This window comes from Sciurus carolinensis, chromosome 7, assembly GCF_902686445.1.
Source record: "Sciurus carolinensis chromosome 7, mSciCar1.2, whole genome shotgun sequence".
Taxonomy (NCBI): Eukaryota; Metazoa; Chordata; class Mammalia; order Rodentia; family Sciuridae; genus Sciurus; species Sciurus carolinensis.
The window spans coordinates 99,554,407-99,580,576 of NC_062219.1; the positions used below are offsets into that span (position 1 = coordinate 99,554,407).

At 36.8% G+C, this 26,170-nt stretch overlaps 1 protein-coding gene across 1 annotated transcript in view; it reads left to right on the top strand.

The window, feature by feature from the left end:
- Window positions 1-26,170, top strand: part of Dst (dystonin) — a 456,059-nt gene that overhangs the window by 378,816 nt on the left and 51,073 nt on the right. The window contains 10 exon segments of the mRNA XM_047559692.1: window positions 3,408-3,569; window positions 4,932-5,102; window positions 9,922-10,088; window positions 12,309-12,468; window positions 12,680-13,006; window positions 13,533-13,617; window positions 14,826-15,067; window positions 15,976-16,182; window positions 24,145-24,264; window positions 24,453-24,560. Coding sequence (XP_047415648.1) covers window positions 3,408-3,569; window positions 4,932-5,102; window positions 9,922-10,088; window positions 12,309-12,468; window positions 12,680-13,006; window positions 13,533-13,617; window positions 14,826-15,067; window positions 15,976-16,182; window positions 24,145-24,264; window positions 24,453-24,560 — 1,749 coding nt within the window.

The following is a 26,170-nucleotide window of genomic DNA, read 5'->3' on the forward strand; positions in this document are numbered from 1 at the left end:
AGAGGAGAACCCTTGTGGACCAGGAGAATCCCAAATCACAGCAAAAAGTAGGGAATTTATAAAGGGTTTAGATTTCTCTCACACCAACCTGGGAGAGAGTGATGTAGATTGTGGTAGCACAAGTTTGGTAGAAAATGTGACGACGTTGGCACAATGTGATTCAGAAGAACCCAACATAGCACCTAAAGGGGAACTGGAGCCTCCCCTTTCTGCCCAGGAGGTGGAGGTGACCCATATGAAGTGCTCCCTGAAATTCATGCCAGTAATAAAGAAAGCAGTGCCCAGAAAAATAGGGACCCAGGCAGAAGTATTGGACACAGTCTGCAATGGCTTCCAGTCAGTCCAGGTAATTAATGGAAATGTTAAACTCTTCAATACCAAACACTTGTGGTTCTGTTTCAGAGTGATTACCAGTATTTCTAGTAATGATCAAATCCGATCTTTTGTTTGGAATATTTGATTAGCACCCGGCAAGATGCCAGCTATTGATAAGTTGATCATTATAACAAATTAATTAGGGGACCCTTTTGGGTTTTTTTAGAGGAATAGTTATTCCCAGATGTTTGGGGCCCTGCCATTGGTTGTGCAGTTGGTGGCTGTTCCCCTTCATTCAGAATGCTGCCACTGTGAATGTATGTTAATGTGAGGCTTTTGTACAAGTTGTGGTTTAAGATACTGCTGTTTAAGGGCAGTTATATTGGGCTTATTAAGCTTCAACAGGCTTAGTCATGAAGGTATAAACACAGTATTATATTGTTGTGGTCTGCAAAGTTCTCTACCCAAATTAAGGACTTTTTCAATTCCCTGAAAATTTTCTCTCGGAAGCTCTGCATGTGAGAGTAGAGCAGTCACTGTGCTGTTTCCCCAGGCATTATAGTCCTGACTTCTTGTGAGTGGTGAATGAGGTAAGAAAGTAAAGGGTACAGCCTTGTAATAAGTGGAGGTTGTTTGTCAAGCCTGTAATTTTTTTCTTCCCACTCAGATTGAAGTTCAGCTATTTTAGTACTTTTACTGAGCTCTTCTGGTAAACTTTTCCTCAGAGGTAATTTGATTTTATTTTAAGTTTATCTGTGTGTCTGTGCTGTAGGCTAGTTTGGGGAGGGGCCTATCTTCGTAGGTATCTTATTACCACTGAGAGATAAGAAATTTAGACAGTATCAGAACAATTCCTTTAAGTCTATGAAATAATTGCTTTAGTGATCTGTACCCTTTTCTTGGGTATGCAGCAAATGACCTGCTAATTTAATAACTGTATTCCAAATATATTTTCCCTGTCCAGGATTTTGTAGTTTATTTGTAGATAATAATTAAATTTTAGGATTATATGCTTTTTTGTATCTTTTATAGTACCTTAGGAAATGACCCAGACTCCCCAATGTGTACCCCTAAATTAAAGTCAAGAGCAGAGTTTAAGGCAATTTAGGAGAAAAATACATTAGTGTGTGTGAGTCCTCATAACCAGCTGTAAGAGAGGATAAAACTTTTTTCTGAATCATAGTATACCACAAAAGTTCCTGAAATTAAGAATATAGTAGTTTTTCTAGATGCCTCACACTTCTTTTGCAAATATTTAAACTTATCCAAAGCTATAGGTTCCTAGAGTTAGTAACTTGGAAAATAATCTAGAAAAGAAATTGAATCATTCTGCCAAATTGTCTTGACCACCTTGTTGCAACTTTGTGTTGACTTATTTGGTAAGTTAAATTTTTTAAAGATTATAAAAACTTAAATTCTTTCCTCAGTGATTTGAGGGATTTTGTTTCTTTGATTATGTATAGTAATTAATTTTTTCGTATTTAGTATGGTTATATAAAAACAATTAACCAGCATGGAAGTTGTCCATATGGATTTTCTGTGGTAAAAAGCAGCTTGGCCTTTTAGCTAGAGGGAACTTTTAGAGGAAATGATCAGTAATTTGATTGCTGTTCCCTAATGTACTCACTCATACAGTAACACAAGAGTATCCTGTGTGCTAGGCCTTGGGCCAGGGTCTGGAGAGTTTGTTTCCTGTGGCCTCTACATCTTTCAAAATTAATTTTTGTACAATGTCTGTAGTTTTTTTTTCTTAATTGCTATTTTAATATTTGCCCATATTATGTTTCCATATGTTCTGTTTAGACATTTACTCATTATTTATGTAGTGCCCTTTGCTTTAATAACTCAGAATCCCAAACAGTGCTTTACCTTAATATCTATCCAGAACTTTCCTTCCATAGTAAAAATAATTGATCTTTATCTTCACTTCCTCCAAGCCCTATATTACAAACATGTAATATGTGAAAGAATTGGTATAATTACTTCAAGTATTATCTGTTAAAGAGCCGATGTCATCCATCTAAGATAGAAATGTAATATTTCCATACTGATATTAATTTGGCAAATAATTAGTGGGTGCATATTACATGCTAGGCACCATGGTGGGCAGGCATAAAACTGTCATAAGGAAAATAGGCCAAAGTTACACTTCAACAGAATTTGCAGTTTTTATCTAACATAATAGATCCTTTGCTAGTCACAGGCGACTGAGGGACCATAAGTTGGATGTAATGCAGGAGTTGAGACAGCCCTGGGCAACTGCTCATAGCATATGCACAGGTGGCATTGACCAAAGAGGAACCAAATCAGTTGCTGTGCCACTGATATGTGTGGTCAGGTCTATGGGATGAGGTCATGGTGCCTCTTGCAAGCCGGTGGGCATTTTTATTGGCACTAAGGAAAGGAGGCTCAGTGTGCAGATTTTTGTTATTTCAGCACATGCCTGTGTCTTTTTCCTTTTCCTAGCCCTACATTTTTGTTCCTCTGGCAAGCCATGTATTTGGCCTCTTGGCCTACTTCGCCTATTTCTTGTCTTGCCAGTGATTCTTCTTTTCTAGTTTCAGTCCCAAGCTTTGGTTGTCAGCTAGTAGCACCCATCCTTAAGAGAGCTGATGAGAATTCCTTGCCCAGTAAGGCTCATTTGAGCCCATCTTACCAGTTTGGTCCTTACCTTTTTCTGTAAACCTTTCATTAGAGTTCATTTGAGACAGTAGGAAGTTGGCCTTGCTATGATAATGAAGCAATAGAGGACACATAATACTGTCTCTTGGTTTTATAGATAATTTAATTAAATTTCTTTAGATTATAATTCTTTGATATTCCTAAATGGGCTTGATGTGCTACAAATTTACATTTAGTTTATCTTGATACTATCGCTCCCAAGGTAGCCATGACCTATGAATAGGCAATGGCAGTATCTTTTTTTTTTTTTTTTTTTTTTTTTTTGTGGTGCTGGGGATTGAACCCAGGGCCTCTTTACCTCTGTAATGACTGATAGTTTCTACTACCTGATGACAAAATAAATGTTCCATATATATTTTGGTAGTTTGTAGATAGTATAATTCATATAATTATGGCCCTTCTAACTGCAGGTATTCCAGAAAGAAGAAATTGAGCCCTTGCAGGTTAAACAGCAAGATGTAAACTGGTTAGGTCAAGGCCTTATTCAGAGTGCTGCTAAAAGCACCAGCACTCAGAGTTTGGAACAAGACTTGGAAGAAGTCAACACACGGTGGAAGACTCTCAATAAGAAGGTATTTTTTTAAAATCCCCTTTCTTATCATATTTGAGTAACATTTATTGTGATTATTAATCATATTTATAGTAGCCCAACTTCCCTAAACATGTTCTCTTTTTTTATGTTGCTATAAACTTCATGGCCTAACTCAGGTGCCACAGGAGCTAGGTAGGGAACATAAATAAGCTGGAAAAAAGAGGGCTTATCCTTGCCCTTGCTTGACTTTGACAGAGACATGGCTACAGATATTGAACAGGTGTGATGGCAGAAGGCCATGACCCATTCATGGCCCTGTGTTAGGAGAGCACACACTCCACCTCTAGGGACCTGGTAGCTTCTTAGTTCCAATAAATCATCAACATACAGAGATGCAGGCTCACTGTTGCCAGAAACTCTACTTGCTTTCAAAAGGACCTGGGAATATTGCTTTCTGTGTGAAATCTTCCCATTTTCATTGTGGGTGACTAACTTCACACTGTAAGTGAAAGATGCTCTGTCAGCCCTGGGCAAAGGGTTCACCACCCTGACTCTAGACCATCAACTCTAAATATTTTACCTATGAGAGGGAGATCTGACCTTTTTACAAATTTTCATGAGGGGAAACACTAGAAATAATGCTTCAGTATCTTAGGGAGATAATGCAAACACACATGGCTCTTCATGTGACATAAATGACCAGATTATTATGGGCTGGCAGTGCCTATTTAGTGGTTGTGATGGTTCTTGTTTTCCCTGCATTGAAATCTTAAGTTACTGCTAGTTCTTAAAACCTTTTCACTCTTCTAGAGCCTGAATCATATTGTAGTGTTCCTTAAACACAATTGGGATGCAGTGTCAGGTGTAAATATATTCCACAGTGCTTAAAATATCTTGCCAACTACTTTTTCAGTCCAAAAGGAGAAACTCTATGAGAAGAGCAATAGGATATCTCTATGTAGGACACAGACTCCATTTACTAGAAGACAAAGACTCCGGTTTGTCAAAAAGAAACTCCAGGGCTTGAAGCTAGTAGAATTAAAGTAGATATTGATGAGTAGGAAATTTTTAAAAAATGAATCCCAGCAATAATGATAAAATGACTAATGTGTAGTCATTTTCAATAATTGAATCATTTATTGCTAATCACAAATATATTGAGCATTTCCAAAAGCTCAAAGATTTAGACTCTGTCTTGTCTGTTTGGGATGAACTTTATCTTCATGCCTTACTTGCTAAGGTTGATATCCTTCCCACTTTGACTGCTTTGTGTAAATTTTAAGTGAAAACTAAAAGAAAATTTGTGACCATATGAGAGAAGAAGCATGAAGTGGTAGCCAGCAGACAGCGTTTAGTATTTTATGAAATGAGTAAATCAATTGAAACAAGTGGAACTTTGCAGGTGGCTCAGAGAGCAGCCCAGCTACAGGAGGCCCTACTGCACTGTGGGAGGTTCCAGGATGCCCTGGAGTCCCTGCTCAGCTGGATGGTGGATACTGAGGAGCTTGTGGCCAATCAGAAGCCCCCATCTGCAGAGTTCAAAGTTGTGAAGGCCCAGATACAAGAACAAAAGGTAAGTTAGTGATGCTTTTGTATTGTGTTCCATATTAAATCCCAGTAATAATTATTAGGATAATAAAATGTGCCTCCTTACTTATATTGATAGGATATTCTAGTTAACTGGTTCTTGCTCCTCTAGGTATTATTTTGGTGGTCATTCAGCCAGCACTTACTGAACATCTGCTCTGTTGTAGGCATTATTCTGGATGCTGTGGTGCATCATAGAATTAATAACCATGAAAGTTCCTCATTGAGTTTAAAGTCTAGTGGGAAGAGAGGGATAAGGAGAGAGATAATAAACAAAGTATGTATATAAACAGTGATAATTTAGAAAGATAGCAATAAAGCAGGAATGAGGGCTAAGAATCAGGAAGTGAGCAAGGATGAGGACAGGAAGTGCCAGAGTGTGAGTTTTGTGTGCGGTTTGCTCCTTTATACAGTAGGTTTATTCATATGAAATTGCCTTTTTTATGGATTAAATACTAGCAGCTTCTTAAAGTTCAGTCAATACTAAAGAGGCAAATATTTGATTCAGTTTTGCTTAGGAATATCCTATTGTTTTTTGAGACAATGCTAAAAATGTCCAGTCTGGAAAAACACAATCTGTATAGGGGTAACTACTTAGGACCACATGTATAGTTTTGGGCTCCTAATGATAGTGATCAGTTATGAAACATTTAATGACATTATCGGTAGTAATTTGTCAGCCTTGACATGAAATGACAGATGGGAAGGGGCCTAGTACACAGTGCATTAGTAAGATTTCTCCTGTGGATCTTTCAAAAGGGAGTGAATTACTTTAATTTTATTTAATTTACTTTTTTGCATTTAAAGTATTTTAAATTAAAATTAAAATTTATTTTTCTATTCCTATCTTTGTTTTACTTAGCAAAGTTAATAATAATATATGTTTCAAAATGGGTAAAATTGTAAATGTTCTCAATACAAAAGAAATGGTAAGTAGAAGAGGTGCTCGACATGCTAATTGTCTTGGTTTAATCATTCTAGAGTGTACACATACATCTAAACATCACATTGTACCCCATAAACATATGCAATATGTCAGTTAAATTTCTTTTTAAACTTCCACATTTAAAATTTACTATGTCCTTTAATATCTGTATTTCATGCCATCTCTAAAGTTTTTTTGAAAACTAGCACAGTGGGAAAGTATACCTATTAAAAATAAAGTTAGAGAGGTAAGGAAACGTAACTGGAAGCACATTTTATTTGTGTGATTTTTGAATAATGTAACTGCTGCCTTTCACAGTTTAAAGTTATTTTTCAGAGTTAATGATGCTTAGCCAGCAAAATCCTTTATTGATTTTGCTTTCTTAATTGCCAGAGGCTTTACTATTAAAGTTTATCATAAGTAATTCACTTAATTAGCTGCCTCTAGCTGCCCACACCACCTGTTATATACTTTGATTATATGACTCAAACCAGTGCCAAGCATTCCCCATCCTTCCCCTTCTTTTTAAACATGTATTCCTCGTCCCTCTGACCTCGATGGTCTTTCTCAAAGTGTTCCTCTAGCATTTTACTTCTTTAGTCCTTAACTATCATTCAGGATCATATTAAGGAAGCTGTGATTACCCTTGGTGTGCTGCACACCTATGCATTCCTCCTTGGTGTGCTGCACACCTATTCACAGTGCCTGTGAATAGCAGTTGTTCAGATATTCTGTGTTTTGCTTAGGGTAGAGCAAGGTAATACTTGAGTTCTGGCTCCTTGTGACAAACATTTCATTCCAAGCCTCTTAAAAATGTACCATTAGAATTAAAATGAATTTTGTTTTTGCTGTAAAATCATGAAATAATAATCTTGTCTAACTAACTTTGGAAATTTCTGACATGTTCCACACACACTCTCTTCCATTTGGAAATAATACTTAAAGGTTGTTTTCGAGTTTTTATACTCATAATGGATTTTAGGAGCTAGTTGCACCTGGTAAAAGGAGCCAAGAGCCTCTTTTCTTAGACTTAATAACTGGTAGACTTGGGCTGAGTCTCAACTTCCTTGTCCATAATAGATTGTTTAATGTTGAAAGGGTTTTGAAAGTATTAATGATTTATAGTAATAATTTTTTAGAGTAGATAACTGTTGAATGTTTAGGGCATCCCTATTTTATTTAAAAATACTGGGGATTTTGTACTTTCCCCATGATTCAGTGGAGTTATCCCAACAAGACCTTCTACTCTGTTACTTTGTATTAATAATTAATCCTGAAGAGTTTAGTGGCTTTATCACTATTTACATTAGTTTTGTCTAACGTGAAAGGCTTACCCCAGTGTCAGTGTCTGACCCAGTAGTAATGAATCATAAACCAAATGAGTTTAAAATTCCATTTCTTAGATCCTTTCTTGTGTACATCCTTAGAAAATATGTATTGCTGTTACAATATCAGAAGTACTTACAATACTTTTTTTACTTAATTTTTAAATTTGTTCTCATTACTTATACATGACAGTAGAATGCACTTTGATACATCACATCTAGATGGAGTATAATTCCTCATTCTTCTGATTTTACATGATGTAATATCTCAGTCATATAGTTATATATGTACATAGGGTAATAATGTCTGATTCATTCTATTGTCCTCCCTTCCCCCATACCCCCTCCCATCTCTTCACTCCCTTCTACCTAAAGTAAGTCTATTCTTCCCTATCCACCGCCCCACCCCCTTATTGTGAATTAGTATCTGCATATCAGAGAAAACATTTGGCCTTTGGTTTTTTTGGGATTGGCTTAGCATTCTCCAGCACTACATGCGTGCACGCGCGTGTATACACACACACACACACACACATATATGTAATCACATTTTTAATCCACTTATCAGTTGAAGGACATCTAGGTTGGTTCTATAGTTTAGCTATTGTGAGTTGAGTGGCTATAAACATCGATGTGGCTGCATCACTGTAGTGTGCTGATTTTCAGTCCTTTGGGTATAAACTGAGGAGTGGGATAGCTGGGTCAAATGGTGGTTCCATTCCTAGTTTTCTGAGGAATCTCCATACCACTTTCCATGTGGTTGTACCAATTTGCCTTCCCACCAGCAATGTATGAGTATACCTTTTTCCCCACATCCTTGTCAACATTTATTGTTGTTTGTATTCTTCATAATTGCCATTCTGATTGGGGTGAGATGAAATCTTAGAGTAGTTTTGATTTGCATTCCTCTAATTGCTAAAGATGTTGAACACTTTTTCATGTATTTGTTGATCAATTGTATTTCTTTTGTGAAGGGTCTGTTCAGTTCCTAGCCCTTTTATTGATTGGGTTAATCTTTTTTGTTGTTGTTAAGTTTTTTCAGTTATATATCCTGTAGATTAATGCTCTATCTGAGGTGCATGTGGTAAAGATTTTCTCCCATTCTGTAGACTCTCTCTTCACGTTATTGTTTCCTTTGCTGAGAAGAAGCTTTTAAGTTTGAATCCATCTCATTTATTGATTCTTGATTTTATTTTTTGTGCTTTAGGACCCTTGGTAAAGAAGTTAGATCATAGGCCAACATGGTGAAGATATGGGTCTACTTTTTCTTCTTTTAGGTTCAGGGTCTGTGTTCTCGTGCCTAAGTCTTTGATCCACTTTGAGTTGAGTTTTATACAGTGTGAGGGAGATTTAATTTCATTTTGTTTCATGTGGATTTCCAATTTTCCCAGCACCATTTGTTGAGAAGGCTATCTTTTCAGGTGAATGTCTTTGGCACCTTTGTCTAGTATGAGATAAGTGCATTTATATGGGTTTGTCTCTGTGTATTCTAATTCTGTTCTGTACCATTGATCTACATGTCTGTTTTGGTGCCAGTACCATGATGTTTTTGTTACTATGATTCTGTAATATAGTTTAAAGTCTGGTATTATGATGCCTTCTACTTCACTCTTCTTGCTAAGGATTGCTTTGGCTATTCTGAGTCTCTTAGTTTTCCAAATGAATTTCACAATTGCTTTTTCTAGTTCTATGAAGAATGTTGTTGAGATTTTAATAGAAATTGCATTAAATCTGTGTATTGCTTTTGGTAGTATGGCCATTTTTTTTATTGTAAACAAATGGGATACATGTCATTTCTCTGTTTGTACATAGAGTCAAGGCATACCATTTGTGTAATCATAAATTTACATAGGGTAATGTTGTTTGATTCATTCTGTTATTTTTTTTCCTTCACCCCCATCCCTCCCACCCCTCTTTTCCCACTATACAGTCCTTCCTTCCTCCATTCTTGCCACCCTCCTTAACCCTAACCCTAAACCTAACCCTAACCGTAACGCTAACCCCTCTCACCCCCCATTATATGTCATCATCCGCTTATCAGCGATATCATTCGTCCTTTGGATTTTTGAGATTGGCTTATCTCACTTAGCATGATATTCTCCAATTTTATCCATTTGCCTGCAAATGCCATAATTTATCATTCTTTATGGCTGAGTAATATTCCATTGTATATATATGCCACAGTTTCTTTATCCATTCATCAATTGAAGGATATCTAGGTTGGTTCCACAATCTGGCTATGGTGAATTGAGCAGCAATGAACATTGATGTGGCTGTATCTCTGTAGTATGCTGATTTTAAGTCCTTGGGTATAGGCCAAGGAGTGGGATAGCTGGGTCAATGGTAGTATGGCCATTTTGACAATATTAATTCTGCCTATCCAGGAGCATGGAAGGTCTTTCCATCTTCTAAGGTCTTCTTCAGTTTCTTTCTTTAGTGTTTTGTAGTTTTCATTATAGAGGTCTTTCACCTCTTTTATTACTTAGAATACTTTTAACCTTATATGTACTTAATTGTTCTTTTGCTATTTTAAATATTTAATGTTTTGCCTCAAGCTTCTCCAAAGATTGTTGGATGACCGCAAATCCACTGTGGAGGTAATCAAACGAGAAGGAGAGAAAATTGCTGCCACAGCAGAACCTGCAGATAAAGTGAAGATTTTGAAACAGCTGAGCCTCTTGGATAGTAGATGGGAAGCATTGCTTAATAAAGCTGAAATGAGGTAACATAAATACTTCTAGTTTTTTATTAAAGAGCAGCAGTGACCTTACTACTGCATATTTTAGTAATAACTTTTTTTCAAATCCCATTCTCTCGCGTTTATTCTGTGTATTAACATAGGTAGCAAGGGCTACTATATCTCTCTTAGTCCTCTAATGGCAATGTCTTGTATTCACTTGCCATATTCCAACTCTTTAAGAAAGCATTTCCCTTGGGATGATTTATCCATTTGAATACAAGGTTATTGCCTGCCTATCACACATCATCCACAGGTAGGCTTTGGGTTACATGGGTGAGCTGAACAGATCACCTCTGCGCTCAGATAAGATGCAGACTTTAGGGTTTATGACCATTGAAAAATGATGACAAATGTGATGTTTGGAAGCAAAAATGCAGGGGACTTTGGGAGCATATCATAGGAAGAACCTAGACTAGGCTCAGGAAAGTGATAGCTAAGCTGTGTCTTAAGGGAAGAGTTGGAGTTAACTAGGTAGAAGCGTCCTCTAACTTCATGAAGGCGAGGAAGCCTAGAGCATGGTTCCACTGGGCTCTTGCTCACAACATGCTTCTTATTATAGAATCCAATATTTCATTTCAGCATTGATAATACATTGACCATTGTAATTGTAGCTCCATTGATACCATTATTGGTTGGGTTCAACATAGATGAACCACTGAACAGAATGAGTATGTTCCATAAATTCCTACATTCTTTGGAACCAGAATGGGGAAGAGAAGTATTTGCTAATCTTGGATCATGGAATAGAATTATAGTCTTAAGACCGCAGAATGAGGTCCTCCCAAGGATGCTAAAAATCTTCTTGTTCTTTAACACGTGTCAACAGATTCAACCTTCTGTATAATGTCCGGGGACAGAGAGCCCAGGCTGCCGTGGATGTTGCTCTCAATAATTTATATTTTTGGACTGGGGAGATAGCTCAGTTGGTAGAGTGCTTGCCTTGCAAGCACAAGGCCCTGGGTTCAATCCCCAGCACCACCAAAAAAAAAAAATAATAATAATAATAATTTATATGTTTAAGATGAATGAATGAATGTCTGCATTGCAGCATTACTGTTATAACTGGTCATCTTTTCCTAAAACCCTTTTCGCAGTGATATTGAATGGAGGGATATTAGTAATGATTATGATTCACACTTAGATTTATTGCTCACAATTTCAGTCATGGCAAATTAAACACAATTACAGAACAGTTGTTTACATTGATTCTAGATGATTGGATATTTGAATTCAGATAATAGAGTCATAGATAGTGATCATCCAAAGTAAAAAAGAATGTGGCAATTTTATTCCATTATTTTGATCAAACATATTTCCATTGAAAACTTAGAACAATATAACTTATAATGAAATAAATTATAGATTGTGACTTGTGCCAGTTTTCCATAATTCTCTTCATCTTCAAGGAAATCTAATTCCTCAAATCACATAATTCCCTACAAATTAAGCATGATAAAAAGTTAAGACAACAGCCAGGCTTGATTCTGGCAGAAAGGATTTATAGGATTGGGAGTAAATCAGGAACTCTGGCTGCAGACCACCACAGTCATTTGTGCTAGAGAACAATCGAAGACCGTGGAAGCAGATTTTACACATGATTCCTCTCCATCTGAGCAAAAGTGTTTCTAATTGTAAAGTCTGAGCAGTTCTTCTGTGTTCATACTTTAAACTATAAAATGTTAACTATTGCTTCTGGCAAATGAACTTGGCACACTGTACTTTTTATAAAGAAGGAATCACCATTAATTCTACTAAGTAGGGGAAAGATACATGTCTTTCAGACTTTGAATGCAGTTTTGGCTCTTTGGCTTAAAAGTGATCTCAGTACCTGCTGCTCCAATTGAAGTTAATACATAAGGTTCTTAAACAGGGCCAACCACAGTACATATCAACAATTATTGTTATTGTTGTTGTTATACTATAGCATTGTTAATTGCTATAATTGTTATTACTGAAATTATTAGGAGTATTATTAGAAAATACACCTTTCTTGAGATTTAGGTACTGGAGAATAATCTGTTGTTCAACTTTAGTTTTTTTTAATAGAACTATTCTAACATGTCCTAGAGACTTAAATTTTAACCTTAGTTGATTTCTACAAAAAGTTTTTAGAGTGGAATGGAGGAGCACGACTACAGATTTTTGTTGACTATCTCATACATTCTTCATCCCTAAATGACCTTTATCTTGGCACATTTGTAGGAATCGTCAGTTGGAAGGTATCTTGGTGGTAGCACAGCAATTTCATGAAGCCCTAGAGCCACTGAATGTGTGGCTCACAAGCATAGAAGGGAGGCTGGCGAAATTGGACCCCATAGGAACCTGTGCTGCGAATCTTGAGGAACAAATTGCAATGCACAAAGTAAGATGTAAATCACACATCAGTAAGACTCCATTTTCCATTTGTTTTGTGGCTTCGTGACATAAATTTCAAGTTATGTACTTTGGTTATGCATAGTTGCAAAGTAAATCCATTTCAAATGTCATCCTTTAGTTCTGTTTATGTTTTCATTTTCATTTTTATTTGTCCATTCTTTTTGTTTTTCTTCTTTCTTTTTTTAAACTTTATTTAGGCCTTAGAAGATGACATCACCAGTCACAATAAACATTTACACCAGGCTGTTAGCATTGGCCAGTCCTTAAAGGTTTTGAGCTCCAGGGAGGATAAGGATTTGGTGCAGAATAAATTAGACTTCTCTCAAGTGTGGTACATTGAGATTCAAGAGAAAAGTCACAGAAGGTCTGAGCTTCTCCAGCAGGCCTTATGTAATGCTAAGATTTTTGGGGAAGATGAAGTTGAGCTGATGAACTGGCTGAATGAAGTGCATGACAAACTGAGCAAGCTCTCAGTCCGGGATTACAGCACTGAGGGGCTGTGGAAGCAGCAGTCTGAACTCCGGGTATTTGGATTTCTTTTATTTTATTTCTTTCATTTCGGTTGCCATTATTATGTCAGTCTTCCTTATTTCTGTATTGTTGTACATCCATTATGATTTAGGTGATTCACTATACTCAGAGAAGACCTTAACTGTGTAGATAGGATATTTTTAATGATGCCCCTTTTAAATGAGATTGAACTTAATACAATTAGCTGAAATTTTAGCTTTTCATTTTGTTACTTTCTTTTGTATACAAGGACCTAATAATTAATCAGTACTTGAGTACTCCACAGAGTTAACTCTCATAGGCCCTAAGTAGTTACAAAAAGGAGAGTGCTCTGAATTATCGTAAGCCAGCTTGGGACATAGGACACAATGGTAAAAAGAAGAGGCATAAACATGAGAATGGTAACAAATGTGTGAAAATGTGAGGTGCTTCCTCAGATATTTCTCTATGAAACCTACTTAAATTTCTCTGTGATTAACAAATAGTAATAATGATTTAATTTTTTCTTCCCCCACATAAAAATGGTACCTGTGTTTTTAGGCTATACAAGAGGACATCCTACTCACGAAACCACATGTAGATCAAGTGTTACAAAATGGTTTAGAACTACTTAAACAAACCACAGGTGAGCTGTCTTTTAAATCAAATAAATTGTGCAGTCAGTATTTTGCATTGCTTTCAAATATCTTAGGAACTTGGGGAAAAAGACAAAACCCTGTATAATTTTTGAGCCTGTTCCAAGACTTTATTCTGGAGAATGCTTTGAAGACCCATCAAGGGGTGGCGGTTAGAATATGATCTCACTTTTTTCTCATGATTTCACTTGAGTTCCTGGTGGACATTGTGTATTACTCATAACATAAAGCACTTTGGCACAGGACCTAGTCGGGGAAGCCCACAATAGAGTTACCTTGGTTTTCCACTTGTAGAAGGCAGATGAACACATAGGTTGGAGACAGTTGTTTTAAGGTAGACTACATCACAGTGACACATGTTGTGGCAATACACAGGCTTAACTTCTCCGTGCTTGAATCACCAAGAACACTAATACTTGGTTTAACATCTGTATGAGGTCATTTTGGAACAACTCAGAAAAACTACTTTGTTTTTTTTAGTGATTCCTTTGGCCATAGGAAGTCTTCCCAGTGCCTGTATCCATTTCAGCAGCATGTGTGTATAGGGAGCAATTACCATTCATTATAAGTTGAGAAATGCTATATCATATCAAAAGCCTTGAATTAGAAGTGTGAAACCCAGGACATAATTTCTGTGTGTGTGAAAAGGAGTTGGAGGCAGGTAAGGATGCACTAGAATGGTGCAGATGAGGAGGAATACAGAGGTTAAATACCCTGCCCAGGGCTGGGGAGATAGCTCAGTCAGTAGAGTGCTTGCCTTGCAAGTACAAGGCCCTGGGTTCAATCCCCAGCACTGCCAAAAAAAAAAAAAAAATACCTTGCCTAAAGTACCCAACTTTCAAAGTCATGAAATCTATGAACTTCATGAGCTGAACCAAGGCATTTTTAACCCCTATGCTTTGACTACTAAAAGCATCATAAGATGGATGCAAATGTGCTGCTTTCCACATAACTAAAGGCAGTATATTCCTTTCCTATTCTCGCTTTTGTAGTTTTGCAGCTGATCAGAGTTGCCAGCAATCCTGGGACAGATTCAAACTTCAGTAAGGGCTCTCTTCGGGTCAGATCATCTTTATAAAAATGTCTCCTTTTTTTTCCCAAGAAAATTCCATCATTGTACAATGACATCCAAAGAAATCCTCCTCCCCTTACTTTTTTTTTTTCCTTTTTATAAGAAATATCATCTTTGGAATTTTAGGTGATGAAGTTTTAATAATTCAAGACAAATTGGAAGCCCTTAAAGAAAAGTACAAAGACATTACCACGTTGAGCACTGATGTAGCCAAGACTGTGGAGCAGGCATTGCAGCTCTCAGGGCAGCTGCACAGCATGCACGAAGAGCTGTGTACCTGGCTGGACAAAGTGGAGGTGGAATTACTTTCGTATGAGACCCAGGATCTGAAAGGAGAAGCAGCGAGCCAAGCACAAGTGAGACAAAAAGTATGCCCTGCTTTATACATCTTGGATCTGTTTGTCATCTTTTCACACAGGAACAAAATCATATTTCCTTGGGTCATTACTAACATACTAAAGGGTGCCTTGGTAGGCGGGGACCTTGCAGAACTTGGCAGCAGATCAACCATTTAAACTTTTAGGAACCTAGAGATGAAAACAGCATATTATAATTTATAATTTACTCTAAGAGACTTAGGGTTGGGAGTATGGTTTATTATAGAAGACAGGATGATGAAGGCAGGGGGAAAAGAAAAGGGAAATGATCACTGTTTCAGAGACACGTCGTTTGGTTGACAACATTTCTGTTAGATGGATGTGTAGCATGGGGCGGGTTTTCTGCTTGTAGCCCGCAGTAGTACACTGCTTTGCTGGCCATTCTTCTTCCCAGAGATACCAGCCTCTGTTTCATCATCCCTGAAATATGATCACATATGGGTGAAAGGAAGTAGGTGAGGTCAGGCTCACTAGGACTATAATGACTCAAGTGGAATGATTTTAATACCAGTATGTCCTCATTTTGAAGGTCACTCAATTCTGACTTGCAATAAACTCATTATTTTTACTTTTTCTGTTACTTGATTATTTAGAGGTTCCCAGAAAGCAAAGAATAATGCATGTTCACTTGCTTAGTTTTGTTTTCCAGATTTTAAATGTTTATATGAAATTTTAAAAACAAAATATTGCCACATTGTTAAACAAAATTTTCTTCGAACTTCTCTGGGAGTCCTTTCTTTTTCTGTAAAGTAGCTTTAAATAACAAAGGTGTGGTTAACTCAACTAAAACTAAGGGGACCAAAGCACAGTCTTATTGGCTGGCAGAGGACTGTAACCCCAAAAACAGTTAAGGGAAAAGCCTGTTCACACTTGTACCCATATATCTGTATGTTTTTCAGGAACTGAAAAAGGAAGCCAAGAACAATAAAGCCTTATTGGATTCTCTTAATGAAGTGAGCAGCGCTTTGCTGGAGCTGCTACCATGGAGGGCGAGGGAAGGACTGGAGAAAATGGTGGCTGAGGACAATGAGCGCTACCGGTTGGTGAGTGACACCATCACTCAGAAGGTGGAGGAAATCGATGCCGCCATTCTGCGATCACAGCAGGTAGGGACCAGTGGTTTGTTGTCTAAGCAATAAATTTTCTCCAGCTGTTCCCAGAGCCTTTACCTGAACAAAGATGTCTGTTACTAGTGTTTCCATTCATTTGTTGTACTTCAAAAATGAAAGGGTGGATTTGAATAGAATTTGACTGGGCTCCATGTGAGTGCTAGGGCAAGGCTAATCTGTACATTGTTAACAGCCATCTGCCCGATGCTTCCCAGATTCACCCTTTCCATGCCAGATACTGGGAAGATCAGCCCAGCTTGCCAAACAAAATGCATTTTGTCTATTTATATGCATATCACTAATATTAATTTTATGTCTTAACTCAGTCTAATCTTTTTGTGAGTAAATATTCTGAGTTTGTGTGTAAGTTAATATAAACTTTTCTTATATGCAACTATGCAAAAAAAGTATATTTTTAAAAAGGTAATAGTTTTGTGGGTGATGTGGAGTTTTTTCCAAAGATGACTGGAGGGGAAAAAAATTATAGCTTCTGACCTGTCTGTGGCTCATGCAGAGTTTATACTCCAGGGTTTTAGAGATACCCTGCCCTTAGCCGCAGCTCCAGGGAACAATAGCAGTGAGGGGGGCCCTGGAAATAGAAGTTTGTAATATGTGTCTTGATTAACTTTTATTTGAAATTCTGTGACTATTTACATTAAGTCATCAGACTAGTTGCAGACTTTCCATGTGGGGGTTAGTGTGGTACTTGAGAGCTGAGCTGGGGAAGGTGTATGACTAAGCTTTTACTAATAAGTCAAAGGCAGGAAACCCAGCAGATTCTGTGGGAGCATCCAAAATTAATTGATGCCATAAAAGTGTAATTTATATGGGTCTAAAGTATAATGCTGCATTCCTGGTTTTGGTACTGTGATCTAGATTCACAAAAGCTGCTGAAAGACAATAGCAAAAGCCCTGCCCAAGAAATTTTTGCGAAGGAGGGCATTCATGCCTGAGGAATGTGTTTGCCCAACTGTTTTTAAAAACGTCTGGAGGAATTTGTATGCCTCATTATTATAGGAAAATAACTGTTTATTTGTGAAATTTATTTAACTATTTTAAAATACTGATTTTTTTTCCCACTGAAATTTATCTGAATATTTCAGAACTGGCACTAAAGATTTCTCTAAACAGTAAGACAAACTCTGTACCCTGGGAAATAAGATTTTCTTGAGAAATTAGGATAGGTTAGGTCAGTGAAATGAGATGGTAATAAGGGCAAGGTCAGAGGTTGAGTTAGTATTGGTTAGTTTGCTCTGATATTTCCCAAGGCCATTAACTGTAGCCCACTTATATTCGAGGTTTTGCAAATGTTTTCCAAAGTTAAAAAAGAAAAAGTAACCAGGTCATTGTAAGTCTTCAAGAACCTAATACATATGTCCTTCAGGAAAATAATGATTATTGTAGTTTTTTTCTTGACAAAATCATTTTTTATTAGGAAATTTTGAAATTTTAATGAAGTACCACAGAAAACGCATTAAAAAATGTGTGAACAATTTGGATTGTGTCTTTCCAGCTTTCTTTTCTGTAGTGTGTGAACTTGGGAATGCTGAAAGTCTTATTACAGTAGATCATACAGCTAGGAATAATGCCATTACTACCTTCTGGTTGTTCACTTGGGTACTTATATCTGCATTTCTTTGGAATACCTGTAAGTCTACCCAATGAACTCCCTTCAAAGGCTAAAGTTACATATGGTTATTTAGATCTGAGAGGAACATGTTTGTGACTAATACCTGGTGAAGCAACTTTCCTGTGGAACTACAGCTAGTAAGTGGCAGAGTTGGAACTAGAATTTAATCCAGATCTCATCTACCTCACTATGGTGCCTTCTTATAAATAACATGGACAGGAAAAATCCTGAGGAGTGATCCATGGTTTTTCTAACTTTCTTCAGTAATATGAAGAAAGTACCATTTTTTTTGTTTTTGCAGCAAAATGGAAGTCTGTAATGAAAATATTTCCAACTGTAAGGACAGTGAAACTTGAGAAGGCAACATTTAAGGATCATGGAACATCACTCTCTAGGCAAGTTTAAGAGCAGTGTAGTTACCTGTCTCTAATTTGACAGTGATTTAGTTTTGCCCTTAGGAGGGGAGCCTCAAAACTCATGATTTTCAAGTTTATAACATAGCTAATTTATCACTAACATTAGTTTATAAGCTTGCATAAAATAATAGATGTTTAGAATTAGAACCAGAATACAGTTGAATGCTAAAGTTTTTGTTTTCTGATTTACTTGATGATAATATATTCATGAAATACAAAAAGAGTGATGAAAAACATATCTTTAGAGTTAAATGTTAACCACATACTTTGTACTCTGTATTTTATGTTGTATAAACAAAGTATCTACCATTCTGTGTTTCTTCTTCATACAAAATATGAACATGATCTGATCTCAGCTCATCATTTTAGACATACTTTTAGTCATATCCAGCTTGTTTAATTAATTGTGACTCTTCCCCAAATCTCTGCCTCTAACATAGGCATATCCCCTGTGATGGGTGAGGATGTGTGCTTTGAGCATAACTTGGTAATTTAAAAATTTAATTCCTTGTTTTGAATGACCTACCAAGCCAATGTCTTAAAATCCTTCATATTTTGTCCAGTTTAAGGTTGTTTATATGTTATCTACTTCCTTTATAATATTTTAACTTGATTTTTGAAGTTCAACAAATACATATGGACTTTGTGAACTCTCAGGCTGCTATCACAGAGTGTATTGGCTACCAAATACCAACATGACAGATGTCAAGCAAAACATGGAAAAGAATCAAAGTTCAGTGGGAAAAGGAAAGGCAGCATACAGACATCTCCTAATTAGCATGTACTCTATAATCATCCTGTTTTTAAAAGAGTTCTGATTTGCCATGGTTAGCTTTTTATGTGAACCCTATATCACAATATCAGTTTCAAAAAAGATACACCACTGAATTTTGAAATTGTAGGGGCTAGGGCACAATGTGAATTCCAGTGATGTTTCTCATTATTTGGGAAATACTTGAACAACCTCATTTATGAGCAAATGAGTGAGAACTATATGTGCTCGGTGCTTCCAGTCAACAAATCCCCAAAATCTGATTCTTCAAATTTCCAGGCATTGGTTTTCTGGAGAGGTTATTTTTTTTTTAAATAATCAGACCCATTCATTAGTTTTAGGAAACAATCTGGGCAGGATGGAGCGAGGCAGATTAGCATACAGTGGTGTTGAATTAGACTGCCTGTCTTAGTTGCAATGCTTACCACTTTCTGAGTTAGAAACTATACATGCTTTTGCATTTTAAACCTACACAAACTAGCCGTTTTGTGTTACTTTCTTGCTCTAATTGCAAATTGAACTAAATGAGCTCTGTAGAAATTGGTAAAGGCACTTTAGCTTGGATGTATCCTCAATTAAGACCACTGTGATTGTTTAAAGTCAGAGCAGTGCATTGTTCTTTGCCTCTTATAAATGTACAATTGTCAGAAGTTGCTAAAATATGGAGTCTCATTAGATTTGGGAATTCCATTCTAACTGCTTAGCTTCTGTAGGTGGGCCCCATTATAACACTGGTTGGTGTAAAGGCTCCTGGGTTGGAAGTGTAGCTCCTGTCATTAAGAATCTGCCATGGAGGAAAAATACCACCTGTTTATTTCTTTTAAAAAAAACCAGAAGGAAACATCCTCTGAGGAAGTGAGATTTGGTTAGACGCTCCAGGTGTTTGGGGAGGGAAAATAAGAATAATGAGAATAGCAAAGTGGAAGGAAATGCTAATCAAAGGAAAGTGGTAAGATCTCCAGCCAGAGGAAGGGAGTGAGAAAGGATGTCCTTGGGGTAAAAGGTTTACTCATCACTCTGTCTTAAAGACCTTCTTTACCACTCACTAGAAATTTTCTGGGTAAGTATGAACAGTTTTAGCAATTGGAGAAATGTTTAAGTCAAAACCTATTATTTACTGCTTATTGTGAGCCATTTTGGGTGAAATCACATCCATAGTTTGAATTCCTGAAGCTCAAAGAATGTATAAGCGCAGACAGTATAACCTGGGAGGTAACAGTACAGTTTCGGTGTTCAGGTTAAAATCTCAGGTCCAACATTTACTATCTGTGTCATCTTTGGTAAATTAGTTAACTTCTCTCTTCCTCAGTTTTCTTGGCTGCAAATGGAGCTAATGATTATTCCCACATTATATATTTGTTGTCAGGATTAAAGGAGCTACTGATCATTGAACACTGGGAACAATGTGTTCAGTAGAATGCTATATTTTTAGTGGGTGTTTTTCAGGAATACTTAGAGATAGTCTCTTAAAGGTGGCTTGCAGTAACTTTTAGGAAGTTTCTGGAAATTCGAATTCAACATAGTAGGAATCACAGTAGCCAAGGTTGACAGACAATGATGCTAAGTGTTAAAACATTTCCCAGAATGCATTTATGGGTGCTGAGATTATCAACAATTTATTTAAAGTCAACTTTTGCTGCTTGTACAAACAGTAAACAAAGTTATTAAAATTTGCTATGGTCATACTGTTCTCTGTGTTGCTCACATGTAAAAATGAGCCATTTTTTATCATCCATTAGAAATACACACCACTCATTGGGAATGAGTCATATCCCTGAGGCTGTTCCATTTGTTGCTTAACAATAAATATTTGCTAATTTAATTTTTTAGATTTCTCAAAAGACAGAAGGGAAATTTCTGCCTGAATCCTTGTTTTCTTTCAACAGAGCAAATATTTGAGTTCATTAAAGAAACAGTGTTTGAGTTTCAGCTTTCCATTTTGGCAACCTGGATGGTATCATCCAACTGTTTTTCACTGGATACTTTTTTTTGTAAAGGGAAGACATCATGTTAAACTAATATTAACAACAACCTGACTTTCCCTATTATAAATGTCATACTTTTAACAACTTGAACACAAACATAAGAGGTTCAGTGATGTGTCACTTTATTTTTTCCAGGATCTGTAGAAGAAAAAAGTATTTCATGACTATTAAATCTTACTTAGATATCTTGTAGCATTTACAGTGAGATGGAAAAGCCCAGACCATTTTTTTCAGTCCTAGACTCTTCTAAGTGAATCACATCGTCAGGCTCTGCCTGCATTTGGATTGTATGTGCCTTGAAAACTGACTGTGTACACTTGAAAGACTCCTTTGTTTCTTTCCCATGGGGACTGAGCACATCTGAGGCTGCTGGATAAGTCCATGAAGAGTTCTTCTTACGTTTCCATATTGATCAATAATTACTAATGAGTACTTCAGTTTGAAAATGAACAATGTCATAAAAAGTATGAACCAGATTAAGAGGGATTTTTTTCAGAAGGTTTCTTGGTTTCCCTATAATTAAGGAAAGTCTACCTTGACAAATATTTAAAAATCTGTGTCCCTTTTGTTGCTTTTTATTTCCCTTGTTTCTCAGTTCTAAAATTTCCATTTGTTCTTTAGGTGTCATATTCCTTTATGGAGGCTCAGTTTTGTTGCTGAGGCCTTCTGATTTTTCATTTATTTCAACCATGAACATTCAGAAATGGTAGTCAAAAAAGCATTTTTATCATGGCTGACTTAAAATCTCTGTCAGATAATTTTAACCTTCTGCCATCCAGATATTAGCATCTGTTTGAGCATCTTCTTTAATTCAGTTTGAGGCCTTCCTGGTTCTCATATGATGTTATGTCTTTGGATCGTACCTTTCTGATTTAACGGCTTTCTCTGGTTCCTTTCTGGCAGAGGAACTGGGAGTGCTACCAGGCGAGGGCAGATGTCCAGGTTCCCCACTCAGCCTCTCTGGACAATGGGGGGATGCCCATTGCTTTTGCTGGGTGGGATTGGGGGTTGCAGCTCCCCCTGTAGTCTCTAACTGATACCCAGTGGCCACAGTGGTTCAAAAGTGAGCAATGATAAGGATCCTTCTCCCCATTAGGCATCCTTAGACTCACTCCAGAGGCTGGGAGGGGCGCAACTCATGGCTGCTTGGTTGGGGGTGGAAGCCCAGGACCTGCATGGGGTCTCCAATGATGCTGTATGTAGGGACTTTATTGTCACCCAGTAGGGATGAAAGAAAATTCTGCCTCTTTCCTTGGCCTTTTCTGACATTACCCTGGCAGAGATGTTGGGAACCTTGCTGTAGCTTCATGAAGGTGGGTGTTTAGGCCCCTCGGTCAGCTTTCTTGACATAAGTTTAAGTGGGGCCACAGTTTTTTCCCCATGGTATTAGGTGGGAGTAGAGTGGTAACTACCTAAGTTTTCTGACTTGCCAGGCTGCCCCTTTCCTTGTACTTTCACTAGAGAGAGCAGGCTTGTCTTGAGGCTTTGTCTGTGCCCATTGATATTTCTAGGTTGCCAGTTTCTCCAGCATCCAGTCTTGAATAGGTGGGCACAAAAACCCCAGAAAACTCACCACCACAGTGTTCCTTGGGGTCCAGGGTCCATAGCACTTCTGCCCTCTTCTCTCCCCTCTGCGGAGCCTCCTTATGTGTGTTTTATATGTAATGTGCAGAGTTCTTCACTGTACTTTTCATGAGGAACTAGGAAAAGTTCAGCTGTTCCATTGTCCCCTGAGTCCACATAGTATTGTATAGTTTGAAAAGTGTGAATTCTTTTGTTTCCTCTTCCTTCACCTAATTATTCTCCCACCCCATCTGAATTTCCCGCTTCTCTTCAATAATTAGAAGTTCTGGCAGAACTGGACTTTTGAATACTTATAGGGTCCACTAATTCTGAGGCCATTGTTAGTTGCCATTTATCATTGTTGCCCATGGTGTCACTCGCCTACTTTATTCATCTATGATAATTTCTTACCCTGGAAAGGCATTATGTTTTATCTGATGTAAACACTGAAAATAATTAAAATGCTCTTTGACTTGGTAGTCACTTCTAGGAATCTACACTGAGGGGCTAATTAGAGATGCCAAAAGATTTATACACAGGATATTCATACAGGTTTGCTTATATAATAGCAAAAAATACATAGAGAGTCAAATGAAATGTCCAGGTATGCTTGAATACAATGGTGCTATTTAAAAATCACATTGAAAAATATGACATGGGAAATTGTTCATAATAAATGAAAAAGCAGGATATGAAACTGTTTTTACAATATTATCCCAGACCTTTATGTGTCTTTCTTAACTTCTGGAAGAAAATTCACAAAAATATCAACAGTATTAGCTTCGGGTTTTAATTTTCTTTTGTATATTTTTCTGTACTTTATGAATTTCTACCATGGCCATGCATCAGTAGTAGGATCAGGAAAATGAAATCTCTTAAAATATTTAATAATGTTCACAAAATGTTTTCTGCCATTATTAAATGAAATGTTTAAAGTTATGCAAGAATAATTTGGGAGTGTGCTTTATATGCCTTGAGACATATGTCTACACATTCATTTATACACACGTATAGTATAGCAAGAACATGGAAATATTCCATTCTTTTTGCTTTGGAATTATGTGTTTTGACAGCAGATTGCTACCTGGTATCATGAGTCAAGGTGACAAGTGGAGTGATTAAAGATGGTATCTAATGGTATGAATCTGCATTGTGTACAACCATAGAAACGAAATTGTGTACCCCATTTGTGTACAATGAATCAAAATGCAGTCTGTAAAAAATTAAAAGCTAAAAAAAAAAAAAAAAAAGATGGTATCTAGCCATTGACTTCTGTGGCTGTTACATTTGGATAATGCTCTTAAGGAGCAAATTAGAAAGTCCACCAGGAAAGAAGGCAGTAGGGCTCATCACCCTAAAATCATTAATGCAGTGTTATGACTTCAACACGTTTTAAGAGCTTGTATTTAATTACTCTGTGGAAAGTTCTCCTTTATGACTCAGTCATTCTCATGAGTTGTTTCGGGATGCCATGAAGAGATAAGCTCAGTGTTTCCACTTGTACAATAAGGATATTTAAAAGAAATGTAGATAGGTGTTTTTCTGGCACCAGTTATAGGAACTTGCTGACCTAATTACTTATCTTTTGTTTAGTTTGACCAAGCTGCTGATGCTGAGTTATCCTGGATTACTGAAACAGAAAAGAAATTGATGTCTCTGGGTGACATCAGACTTGAGCAAGACCAGACCTCTGCTCAGCTACAGGTTCAAAAGGTGAAGAGATACATTTCCAGTTGCCTTATAAATTATTTGCTCCAAGTCTAGGAAATAAGCTTGCATGTTTACTTTTCAAGACCCCTCTAGTATAACTTGGTATTTTCAACTACTTGCCTAATTGTTTTCTTTGTAGTCATACACTTCATTTATTTTATCTTTTAAACTCTTTATTTGGTAAATCACAGACATTCACCATGGAGATTTTGAGACACAAGGATATTATTGATGAACTTGTTAAATCTGGACATAAAATCATGACCACATCCAGTGAAGAGGAGAAGCAGTCAATGAAGGTATAATTTTGTCCATATTACTGGTAGTGAGACTCTTGAACAGGTAGTGTGTGTTGAGGTTTAAGGCTAGAAAAGACTTTTCCTTTATCCTAGCTCCTGTTCAAGCAGCAAAATCATTAGTTTTAGATAAGGCATGTTTTCAGCTTACCAAATGACCATGAAAGGAATATTCCTGTAGGGAATGACCAAGAGGACAGTTTGTTTTTTTGGTAATAGAGATTGAACTCAGGGACACTGAACCACTGAGCCATATCCCCAACCCTATTTTGTATTTTAGTTAGAGACAGTGGTTTCACTGAGTTGCTTAGTGCCTCACTTTTGCTGAGGCTGGCTTTGAACTCTCAATCCTCCTGCCTCAGCCTCCTGAACTGTGAGATTATAGGCATGTGCCACTGTGCTCGGCTGACATTCTTTTTTAAATAAGCATAAAAGCTATTAAAGTTTGAGTTCTTGGCTAACTGGCACAGTTAATGTTATCTTTATTTTTACCATTATTATCAGTGTAAACCATTGTTATTACATATGTCAACTGTGGTTTATATGCTTCAGGAACATTTGGGACTTGAACTAAAATTCCCAAATATGTGGTTCTCTCTAATGCTGAAATTCATTCTGTATAAAGTTACTGTAAGCTATATTGGGGGAAATGAACTGAGTAATTAAGGAAGCACCCAGTGTGTATGTAGTATTAATGATCCTGTGAATCAGTAGAAAATCATCCCCAAATAAAAATGTTTAGTTTAATTCATATTTAGAAATCTGAGGAGAAATCAGTGTGTGTTCTGGTAGGAAAATATCCTATGGAAAAAAATAAATATATACAAATATCTATGACCAGGATCACATTTTTAATGTGTAACGTGTACCTTAGATAAAATAATAAAATGCACACTGTAATGATATTCTTATTTATACTCTTCAATAGTAATTTATCTGTTGGTAATAGAATGTTCATTATTTTTGCAAAGACTCAGACATGAAAAATGCAGATCATCTGAAATGTCTTACTGGGTGACTATTGTGCTTTTATCTTCTGCTATTAGTTTTTTAAAATATATTTTTAGTTGTAGATGAACACAATACTTTTATTTTTTTTTTAATGTGGTGCTGAGGATCAAACCCAGTGCCTCACAAATGCTAGGCAAGTGCTGTACCACTGAGGCACAACCCCAGCTCCTGCTATTAGTTTCTACTGTGAATTTATACCATAGTCAAGATTACTGTGACTGCCACATAAAATAAGTGTTGCACAATATTCTACTTTGATTCTAATATACATAATTAATTATTTTGATTAGCAATTCTTAATTTCATTTGCAAAAGAAAGTTTTGTTTTTCTAGAAAATAATGTCTTGTGTTGGTAGAATCACATGAGACTTGTTTTCTAGCCTCAAGGGCATTGTAGGAATGACTGGAAAACTCTACTTCTTGTTTGGAGAGCTCATTGTCTTATTCATGAAAACTTGAGGTCCTTCTTTAATTTAAAATGAACTTTTGTATACAGAAACAATTACTTGGAATAGCTTTTATTGATTCATTCATTTTATATACGTTTGTTATGTACCTTCTCTATGCCCAGCGTACAGTGCTGGAGAAAGCATTCTGGAGTA